Here is a 12,278-nt window from a genome sequence, read left to right as displayed (position 1 = left end):
AGCTAGCAGACTAATTTAGCGATAATGATTTGCTTTGTTTGTAAAGAAAAGATTGCCTCTGTAAGATGTTTATAGACAACCTAAAAATGGTGCACGATGATAACTTAACTGTATACAACGTTAACTGTATAAGCTTTATAGCTCATATGAGCCCCCCCCTTCTGGATCGTCCATTGGTCAAAAGTTAGAGAGTTTGTGCTGTGTTTTTGTAATAGGGCTATATTCGATTCATATTATGTTCTTGGTCCAATCTTTAGTCAAAAGTAGTACTTTTAGCAACCAAGTTTAAGGAAGTAAAATACAAATGTTATTTTCATGCACAAAAAATAAATCATTCAAAATATAATCCATTGCAATACGATTAGTTTGAATTGAAGGGAATTCCTACGAAAAAGGCAAACAAATTATCTCCCAGGGGGGTCATGAACCCTACGACCACCCACCCCTGGATCCGCCATTGATAACAACGGTATAAAAGTAAATTGTTATCTGATCAAGATATAAAATAAATACATTTTATTAGATACCGGGTACAGTATTAATGTACATACGTAGTTTAATTTGTATTGAATTATTGATATAACAATACCTACTGCTTTTTTGAGAGCAATAGATATTTGTTAAATTTGTTTATCTTTTTAATCTTCATTACCCAATCGGTTGTTCCTCATTTCTGGGTTTTATCGAAACACAGTATTTCAAAAAATGTATGTCAAGACTAATGTTGCTTTAACAAATACTCGCAAAACAATTTTGTTAAATTATAATATAGAAACTCATTTCTTTATTAATCGATGATATGAAAAATGTTTTAAATAAAATTGTTTATATTTCTCAGATTGTCAAGATGCAGCTTTACTCTGGGCCCTACATGGGTATTTTGTGCCTTTCCAAAAAGTTGTGAGGAAAGACAACGAGGGAAAAAAAACGTTCACGAGATTTACCATCAAGGACTCCTAGAATTCGTTTGTTTGGGTCGGTGCTTGATTTACTTGATAATAAATGAACTTAACTGCAAAAAATAAAAATTGTAAAATTAAATTAACTAGATCTTTTGTATTAGTTCGAAATTCTTTATTTTCAGAATTTTTATAATTTTCAGCATAGATTTCGATAGTGAGGTCCAGGATGAAGTGACTCATTGGCGCTGTAAACAGGTTTGTAACTGGAAGTTGGAAACTTTTTTTTAAAAATATTAATATGAATGTTTTCTTTAGATCAATATTTGCTGGACTTACACGACTGAAAAAGTTTCATCATTGTTGCCATTACTTTACTATGTTTTGTCAAAAAATACGCTTTTGACGATAAATGGTAAAAGTATGGCAAAAGTAATAAGCTTTTGCAGTCATGTAAATCCTCCTGAAAAAAGGATTTATTTTAATAATCCTGTTTGTGAATTTAACAAATGGGTTTAATAAACGAAATAAACAAATTTATTGAAATCAATAAATTTTGTTTATTGCGGTTATAAACTTATTTGTTAATATTATAAACAGGTTTAATAAATAAATTATTTATATTAATAAACGTGTTTATTAAAATCAATAAACTTTGTTCATAAAGGCAATAAACGAGTTTATTAATATTATAAACTGAAATAATAAACGGTTGTTTATATTTATGAACGCATTTATTAAAATTAATAAATTCTGTTAATTGGGGTTATAAACAGGTTTATTATTATTATAAACGGAAATAATAAACGGTTGTTTATATTTATAAACGCATTTATTAAAATTAATAAACTGTGTTCATTAAGGCTATAAACTGGTTTATTAATACTCTAAACGGAAATAATTAACGGTTGTTTATATTTATAAACGCATTTATTAAAATTAATAAACTCTGTTCATTAAGGCTATAAACGGGTTTATTAATATTATAAATGGAAATATAAACGGTTATTTATTTTTATTAATGGATTTATTAAAATCAATAAACTCAGTTTATTGTGGTTATAAACGAAAATTTTAAAATGTTTGTAAAATTTTAAGCCGGAAATGGAGAATAATAAACGATAGTTCACTGACACAATTAATGTGTTTATTGGACAAATTCCATCACTATATTCATTGTCTCAACGAACTTTTTAATTATATTTACGTACCTTTTTGGTTCAGTGATGCGTCTACATTTGAGTACATGAACTGTAGGTAGGTAAGAATATCTAGAGACTGAAAATAATAATGGTTTCTGTGATCTGAATGAGTACCCACATGACAGCACTTATATTATTTCTTCCACAAAAAGAACCACACTCTCCAGATTCGTTATGTGTAAATTGTTCCTCTTTACCTTTTTGGAAAAATGGAATTTCCTGCTTTTAGTCTTGCTTAATTACCTCAACTCTACGAGAAAAGACACAGGTGAAGCAATTTGCAACTTTACAGGGTGTGTTTTTTTTTTAATTTCATTAATTTAACTGATATTTTTTAGGTTTGATTTTGATGAAATTTGTTGGTTTAATTTTTCTTTTTCTAGAATTCTTTTTTCAAGTTTTCATAACCTTGTCTGGCTCAAGGTTCAAAGTTGAAGCTAGAGTTAGTCAAGTCTAGAAAACTGGAAAGAAGGCAAACATTGGTTTTGAATTCTTGACAATTGCACTGTCAGGAAAAAATAAGGCGTGGCAATATCCACCTACGTTCGAGTAGTGCGGCTAATGAACCAATCTCTGAACTTCATAGTATGACCGAAATAAGACTCAAGTGTAAACTGATGGGCATTCTTAGAAGCACGATTTTTATTGCTAGAATTTTCAAGGGAAGGAATGTAATTGCACAAGTTTTGAACGTATGTAAATTATGGGATGTCAGACAAATTTTGGCAGCTGAATGGAATGGCGCTGAAAAGTCGGAGAATTTCTAATCCAAGATGGGAGTCTAATTTTGTTTGCTTTGTTCTTAAAGGATCTGATTGATTTTCTTCCTTATGGAATTGAAATATTGAGGACACTCATCAAAGCCTTGCTTTTTGTAGATGACGTCATACTATTTGATTACTCACCCAAAACCCTAAAGCTGATGATTAACCGACTAAATGTGTATTGCCGGTTATGGAATCTGAAAATCAATTTGAGCAAATCCAAGGTGATGATATTCTGGAATGGTTCCGGTAGAACAACCAGGAATGAGAAATGGCACAATGACAGAGAACCAATCGTAATCGAGGTTGTTGAAACCTAAAAATATCTATGATTTACCATAAGCATCAAGTTCCATGTAGTTTTTATATAATTTAACAAAATAAGAAAAAGACGCGTAGACAAAACGGAGCCCTGGGGCACAGCAATAGTTATGAAGTGAGTCTATGATTTGAAACTTGTATTGAACTGTTCTAAGGAAAATCTCAAATCTAACGAAGAAGATATTCGTCAATACCGAAAACATAAATTTTCGATATGAGAGCAGGATTTCAACCTTTATCAAATGCCTTTGAAATATTAAGTGCAATAATAGATTCCACTGTCATGAAAAACCATGAGAATGCCACTGGATAAGTTGCTACAAAAGCCATACTGTCGGTCATTAAGAAGCTTTCGTTCCTCAAGATATTTCTCAAGCTGATAAATTAATCAGCGTTATCAGGACCTTGTAAAAATCTGACGTTAGTGCTTTCGATTAATAATTTAAGCGAGAAACAGAGCCGTCATTTTTGGGGATTGGCTCAACAAATTCTGTAAGCTTTGGCAACTCGAAACTTTACATTTCATCAATATTTTACAATGTTCATCAACAACTCGTGTTGAAAAATCCGAAAACTAGGCTAAAAAATAAATGAAGGCACACCAAGTTACCGTCCAAGTTGCTCGTCAATCGTTTAATTTTATTGCAAATCAATGCATAAAAGCTGCGCTTTTGAAGACCTAGAAAATAAATAAAATATCAAATATCCAACAGTTTAATTCAATACAGCTTTGTCACTTTAAGTTATGAAATGAGACTTCAGAGGTGGCATCGTTACAAATACCCAAAACCGTGTTCAGAGTTCATTTATTCAGATCGAGTGAGGCTCAAAAGAACTTAGACTACACATAAAAGACTATGGTTTCTTAAAAACTCAAACAAGTTTAATAAAATCTCGAAATAAATTCCAAGCTGCTATTCTATAAAACTAAGACTCTATCAAGTCAAAGACACTTTAAACTCTTACTAGTTTCGGGCGCCATTTGAAATGAGGTACAATTCCGGAGGAGGTATAATCATGAATCAAACAAAGTATACCTATACAGTGAAGCTTACGAGTAATATGGGACCAAAATTAAGCTTGATAGGTGAGCTGGGTAAAGTAGAAAAACTTCAAGTTGTCAACACAAAGGTTTAAGAATTTAAATAGTATTTTTTAGTTGTGAAGTTTTGTAGTTGTGTAGTTGTGAAGTTTTGTAGTTGCGCAATTGTGTAGTTTTGTAGTTTTGTAATTTTGTAGTTATATAGTTGTGTAGTTTCACAATTGTGTAGTTGTGTAGTGATGTAGCTGTGAAGTTTTGTAGTTTTGTTGTGTAGTTATGTACTTGTGAAGTAGTGTTGTTGTGTAGTTGTGTAGTTGTGTAGTTGTGTAGTTTTGTAGTTTTTAAGTTGTGTAGTTTTGTAGTTGTGTAGTTTTGTAGTTGTGTAGTTGCGCAATTGTGTAGTTTTGTAGTTGTGTAGTTTTGAAATTTTATAGTTATGTAGTTGTATAGTTTCGCAGTTGTGTAGTTGTGTAGTGATGTAGCTGTGAAGTTTTGTAGGTCTGTTGCGCTGTTATGTAGTTGTGTAGTTGTGAAGTTGTGTAGTTGTTAAGTTGTGTAGTTGTGTAGTTGTGTAGTTGTGTAGTTTTGTAGTTGTGAAGTTGTTTAGTTGTGTAATGGTGTAGTTGTGTAATTTTGCAGTTGTGTAGTTGTGGAGTTTTTAGTTTAGAAATTTTGTGTTACACGTATTGTAGTTTTTAGTTGTAGCCTTTCCAGCTTTTATGCAATCGACTATTCAGTTATTCAAACTTTCAACTATTAAACTTTGCAATCGTTGAACTATTAAACTCTTAAAATTTTTCCAACTTTTACCAATACTCCTATTCAACTTTCAACTTTTCAATAGTGCAAATTTTCGGCTTTTTGAAACTTTCAATCCAAAACTTTGAAAACGTGAATAGTGCAATAGTTGAATTTTGTAGTTTTGTAAGTTGTAGTTCATAAAACTTAAACATGGTTTCGTCATACAAGCAAAAAGAGTTCAAATAGTTGTCTAACTACAAGAGATCATACCAAACAATTATTTTTAATGACACCTTACAGTTTTATTAATCAAACGATTACTTCATGAATTAAAATTATTTAGACCCTTTTTATTTTTGATCTTTTTGTTGTGTTATGTTTTGTTTTAAAGTAAAGTTTGAGCACAAAAAACCTCCAAAAACACTTTTTTTGTTTCTTTGACTTTGATTTGAAACACCCTTTGTTTGATTTTGAGTGTGAGGTGGCAAGCTTGTTATCATCAGTGAATAATTATTTCCTCTTAATGGCATTTGTTTGAAAAATCTCTTTTAAAAAAACACAAAATAAAGATACAATGAACAGAAAGAGAAGGAGAAGGAGAGGAAAAGAGTGAGACTGAAAGGAAGACTTCTGGAACTTGTGGCTGTGATGATGCGAGTCTTGCTTAACAAAATGGTAGACATTTTGCAATACATGAAAATCTCTTCACTTAAAAGCCACACACATGTTGCAGATGATGCATACTTCCTTTATATCTACCAAAAGGCTATAAAGATATATCTACAAATACATACATGGGTATAGTATACCAAAGGTAGCCTTTCAGATGTGCTTTATGCCATTCCATGTGGCATCGCAGACTTTCTTCTCTCAATATTATAAAAGGACCTGCAATGCATCCAGAGATGCCTTCAGGCAAGTGCAAATTAAAACGAGACTACAATTAAAATCCAATTAAATTATGAAGACTATACACACACAAAACAAAAGTCCTGTTATTCTACATACATTCATATATTTACTCATCAGGGCCTATACTCTCTTTTCGTCTTTGTGCTGGACCTGAACAGAATATCCTTCTTCTTCGTCGTTGTAGTCCTTCGTCCTTCGTCCGTCGTCGTTGGATAGTTTGAGGTTCGTTCAAGCACAAACAGTACAGAAGGTCTATACACTATACACTATAAGGTTGAATATTTTATCTTAATCACACTCACCGTGAATAGTCACGTTTAAGTTATAGGCTTTTTGGTTAATGGAAATATGTATAAACACATTTGTAGTGCATATAGAGAGTCCTTTCAATATTGAAAAGAGGATACATTGTTTGAAGTATTTCAATGGATGGATGGATAAATGATTGTTTAGAGGTGAGAAACTAAACTTACCTTGCCGAAAATAGTTAAGCCTCCGTGCTTAACATTGAAGGTTGGTGCATCAGCGTGACTTGAATCGGCCCAAGGAGTATGGCAGGTGGACGTTAGAGTCATATATCTGACACCGATGGCGTACAACGTCCGGAGAACAGCCAATGAACCGCCCAATGAGTGACCACCCTCAACGCCGGTAAGCGAGCAGAGTTGATGATTTTTGTGGGCTTCAATGATGTCTGAAAAGATACAAGCATACGCCAGGATTACATTTTGCTGCTCTTTACCTAGAAATGCTCCTTCGAAATATGTAAGTATATAACTTTGTAAGTGTGTGTGTTTGTTTTTGAGTTTTTGGGAAAGAAAGATAAGAGATGATGGCGGGATATCTTGCTTAAGGTAGGTTTACTTATGATGAAGCATGAAAAACACAAAATTGGAGAACTTTGTTGCACTTAAGCAAGAGATGAAAATATGAATTGTGAAAATCATACGTCAAATTCATAGGTCCTTAGTATGAGAAAATTTATACATCATACATACAAATATGCGGAGTTTGAGAAATTTATCTTTAGAGTGCTCCTGACAGGACCCGACATCGATGGAACACTCAAAATTCGAGGACGACCAACGAGGATTGGAGAGTAATGTGTTTTTGTCTGGACAGCTGATGGTATGTATTTATAAAGAGATGAGATTGATGCAATGGAAAACAAATTAAAACTTAAAACGATTTTCATGTCTATATGTGCTTGCTTACAGTTGAATTGAACCTTTAAAATTTAATCTTCCTAAGGGTTTATGTATACCTCGACCATATCCTATATAAAGACTTTATTATATCTTTACCTCAAAAATGGGAGAGAAAGTATCGAAGTGCTTTTTAAAGTATACATAAATTGTAGATACAATGTTTCAATAATTATTATTTATACCTATACCATCGATATTGTAGGCCTAACATTTTATTCGGTAAATATAAGCTTGGGGCTTAAAGTTTGTCAACAGAATTTTGTTTGAGGTGTAGGGCATAGTTGAGAAGGCTTAAGTTTGAGGCCTTTAAGTTTTTGACATGCTACATATTCTGGAATACCATGATAAAGACGACTTGCAATATAGTCTTAGTGTCACCTTGTTCGGCAAACAGCCTCAAGGAGGTCTGTTAACAACTTACCTGTCCTGAAGATTATCCCTTATTGGATAATGTCTATATTGAAAATTGAAAATTTAACTAGAGCCGTGTACATTTCAACAACTACTAGAAGTTACTCAAACCTATATTAAGATGAAAGTAATAATACTTTGAGGAGGAAATGTATGCATACCGTATACTTTTTAACAAAATACCCTAAAGTTTTGGACTGAATTCGAACCCGTTTATATGAAATACTTACTAAACTGAACAAAGTTCAATACCTTCATGAATTCTTCAACTCATTGAGAAAGAAAAAAAACAAATTTAGTTTTTGGAAATTTTATTTCAGTGAGATTTTAAAATTCTTCGCTTTTTTTAAACCTTGAAAACCTTAAAAATACCCGCTTAATCATCGATCTTTGCGCTACCAATAATGACTGGATTGACACGATTCAACACTTTGAAGTTCAGTGCAAGCCGTATTCTGATCATATGCCTTTTAAAGTAGAAATCGCGAACTCTTCACAAATGACAGAGACCAATCTTAATCTACTACCTTGACTTTGTTACCCTATACCAACATTCCTTGGATTCGTTTCTTTTAAACAGCAACGCTTCATCAGAACTACCGGAAGTTCTCACTAATAAGTTGGCTAAATACATACGAAGTTCAACGCATAACACATCACTCTCACCCAACCCAACTTTTAATTTAAGCCAAAATGGTTTGACTATGACTGCTATAAAGCTTGGAAAAAATCGTCTGCACTTCTAAAAGCACTGAGCTCATCAAATGATCTTCAATTAAGAAGAAGCGAACGCAAGTTATAAAATGTTATGTATGCAAACAAATATTCTTATGATAATAAAAAAGCAACTGATAACTAAGCCTTATTAAAAATCCAAAGGACTTCTGGAAATCGCGAAAGAAATTAACGGAACCAACTTTAAAATAGGTATTTCTACCGAAACCCTTGCCACTCACTTAAAGCTTCTTCTCTCCAATGATTCCAGATTTACAACTTTCACAGCGAATCTTTTAATCACTGACCAAATATTAGATGTATACAAAAAAATAACAAGGCACCTGGTGAAGATGGAATTCCTTACGAATTCTTCAAAAATGCAATGCAACCCCATGATTCTCAACCATTTAAAAATTATTTTCAATAAAATCTTTATGAATTCAAGACATATCATCGTTCAAAAAATCCGTCATTTTTCCTATACATAAAAAAGGCCTACACTCACCCGAAAATTACAGAGGAATTTCATGCACGAATGTAATTGCAAACATATTCTGCAGTATACTAGTTGTAAGGCTTGAAACATGGATCGAACAGAACAATATTTTATCTGATCTACAGGCTGGTTTCAGAAACAACTTTGAAACGATCGATCACATTTTTGCACTATCATCTTTAGTCAAAGTGTTTCAAGCACGTAACAAAAAAGTCTTCGCATTTTTCGTTGACTTTAAAGCTGTTTTTGACTTAATCAATAGGAACGCTCTTATTTATAAGTTGACACAAATTGGTATATCTACAAAGTTCCTGAAAGTAATTAGAGAGATGTACAGTACACGGGTTCGAAGGCTGCTGTTTGCGATGGAGTGATCTTTTCAGAATGGTTTAGCACCAGCACAGGAGTCAAACAACTTAGCGCTCTTTTGTTCTCGTTATTTATAAATGATGTACCGTAAGTGTGTTACTATACGCCGATGACTTCGTTATACTTTCAGAATCACCCGAAGGTTTACAATTAATGACTAATCGGTTATCTGCATATTATAACAGATGGGGACTTTCAACACGACAAAATCCAAAATAATAGTATTTGCCCATACACAAAGCGCTTATAATGGAAGAAGCTGGAAATATAATGGTACGCGATTGGAGGCAGCAAAAGAGATCAAATATCTAGGCTTGAAATTGAATCCAACATTAAATTTCAAAATTCATTTATCGGAGAAAGCCCATAGCTCACAAAGTTTGAAAAATTTAACATGGACAAATATCTTTCTAAAAACAAATACATTTTTCAACAAAATAAAGGGTGTCCCAAAATTAACGCATGATTTGAATTTGCGGCCATTTGTGCAGTGAAGTGTTGGCAACCCTGAAAAAAAGCTATTTGACAGCTAACATTATAGGGTTATTAAAAATGGAGCGTTACACGATAGAACAACATGTCTTCATTATTAAAGAATATTTCAAAAATAGTGAAAGCTTGGCGGCTGCAGTTCGAAAATTTCATACAAAATATGGTCGGAATAGTGTTTTAACTTCGTCAACTGTGAAGAGATTAATTGAAAAATTCATGGAGACTGGATCCGTTGGAGACGCCAAACACACTGGTCGTCCAAAAAAAGCCGTTCAAATGTGAATGTCGAAGCAGTGCGTGAGAGTGTTGCTGACAATCCAGGAACCTCAATTCGACGTCGTGGAACCTCTCTACAGCGTATACTCACCAACGATCTGTGTCTTCATGCTTACAAAATTCAATTAACACAACAGTTGAAGCCTAATGACCATGGACAGAGAAGAGAGTTCGTTGAATGGATTATTGAACATCAACAAATGGACCCTGATTTTTCGAGCAAAATCGTCCTAAGCGATGAAGCACATTTTCATCTTGATGGCTTTGTCAATCGCCAAAATTGCCGCATTTGGGGTTCGAAGAACCCACATGTGATTGTCGAAAAACAAATGCATCCACAACGCGTGACTGTATGGTGTGGATTTTGGGCTGGAGGCATAATTGCGCCATATTTTTTTTAAAATGATGCTGGTCAAGTGACTGTTACTGGTGCTCGATATCGCGACATAATTACACAGTTCTTTCTGCCAAAATTGGATGATATTGATGTGTCCAATATGTGGTTTCAACAAGACGGTGCCACATGTCATACAGCCCGTGAAACAATTCAATTACTGCATAAGATATTTCCAGGTCGTGTACTCTCTCGTTTCGGTGATCAAAATTGGCCTCCTAGATGGTGTGATTTAACACCATTAGACTTCTTTTTATGGGGTTATTTGAAATCACAAGTCTATGTCAACAAGCCCACAACCACTCGTGCATTAAAGGAGGAGATTCAACGCTGCATCAACGAAATTCAGCCACATTTATGCAGAATGGTCATGGAAAATTTCAACAAAAGAGTGCGCATGTGTATGCAAAGCCGTGGAGGCCATTTGTCCGATGTGTTATTCCATACATAACCCTATCCTATGTACTTAACGAGTCAATAAAAATATAATTATCAAAAGACTAAAAACGGCGTTTTCTATTTAATTCAAATCTTGCGTTAATTTTGATACACCCTTTACAAAATATTTAAATCAGTAGTAAAATCTACTCTCTTGTATGCTGCTCAGGTTTTGGGTATATGAAGAAATCGAAAAATTTTATAGGAATTTTATAAAGAAACTTTTCGCCCTACCTCTGAATATGCCTAGTTTTGCCATATATTTAGAAACAGGACTTCCAGAACTTCTAACAAGCACCCTGAAGTCTCAATCAGACTACATCATCAAAGTCTGGAGCAACCATCAGAGCACAAGACTTTCAAAAAAAACTTTTTTATATGAGCTGAGAAACAAGGACTTGTGCTTTTTAAGATGGCAATCAGTTGGCAATGAGTGTGGAGTGAGAGATTGGATGATAATTTCAGCAATGTAAACCATGTGAAAGAACAAATATACAGCATCATAGAAAAAAATGAGGACATAATGAGGCATTCACTGATAGAAGAAGCTCAAGACTCATTCAGTAGAATAATCTACAGTCAGCTCAGCTATAATCTTGGTGCCAGAAATTATTTCAAGGATTTACTCAGTTATGAAGAGATATCCCTAATCTCTAAAGCAAGATGTCAAGTTCTCAACTTAAATAGAAGTCCTTATAATGGTTGTTTTAACCAATTCTGGACGCTGTGCAACTAAAAATCAAAAGTAGAATGTCTACATTTTATTGGTATCTGTCTGTCCAATATTCAAAACTCAAAGATGCTACTTTTTCGGAAAAAATACTCTTACACTGCAAGAGACTATAAAATCCTTAATGAACATGATTGGAAAACCTTAAGTACATTTTTGAAAGATATTTACAAGTAGAGATTGTTATTAATAACAGATTTCTATTCAATTCAAAACATACACAAATTTAAATATTCTTAATTTTTTTTGTCAAGTTGGCATACTTACAGAACACATTCTCAGGATCCTAACAAAGTTTTCAATTACTCAAAATATTAAATATTGGTTTTGCGACACATGGTATTTTCAACTAACGGTTATGAAAGGTATGGTCAAGCTGTGGTTTCAAGAAGATAGATGAGGGGTTTACGTAGGAGGACATGAGGTCCTTACCCAAGTAAATATGCTGACTGACATCTACAAGCGATTTCGAGCTACAGCTAGCAGAAGCGTCTTTGGCGGGTTCTATCATGGGACTCTTTTCATAGATTTCTATCAAGTTATTCACAATGGATTTACTTTGATCTAAGTGTGACGGTAATTGTGGGCCAAGCCGTCAGCTCATTAACCTTACCTATCCAAATGTATGGTCAAAAGAAACATTTGTCAGTCAGCAGTTTATTTAAGTGAAATACCCGCTTAGTTGAAACTTTAGCTGGTATAACAAAATTAATAATATCCTTGTCTTTTTCAACTCATTGCCTACTTATATTTGTTAAAAGATGATAAATTGAATATAATTCAGATAACCGCTTATGTGAAATAAGTTTAACTAAGAAAGAACTACTTAACTTAACAAATATTCATGTTGTAATGTGAATTTCTGT

General features: G+C 33.4%; 1 protein-coding gene across 1 annotated transcript in view; it reads right to left on the bottom strand.

The window, feature by feature from the left end:
- Window positions 1-1,098: 1,098 nt before the first annotated feature.
- LOC129950714 (uncharacterized) overlaps window positions 1,099-12,278 on the bottom strand; it is a 166,173-nt gene continuing 154,993 nt past the window's right edge. The window contains exons 7-8 of the mRNA XM_056062636.1: window positions 6,355-6,575; window positions 1,099-1,179 (exon numbers count right to left, since the gene is read on the bottom strand). Coding sequence (XP_055918611.1) covers window positions 1,099-1,179; window positions 6,355-6,575 — 302 coding nt within the window. The remainder of the gene's footprint in view (window positions 1,180-6,354; window positions 6,576-12,278) is intronic.

The sequence above is a fragment of the Eupeodes corollae genome, chromosome 3, assembly GCF_945859685.1.
Source record: "Eupeodes corollae chromosome 3, idEupCoro1.1, whole genome shotgun sequence".
NCBI lineage: Eukaryota > Metazoa > Arthropoda > Insecta > Diptera > Syrphidae > Eupeodes > Eupeodes corollae.
The sequence above is the reverse complement of the archived record's forward strand: the minus strand, read 5'-3'. Positions and strand labels throughout refer to the sequence as shown.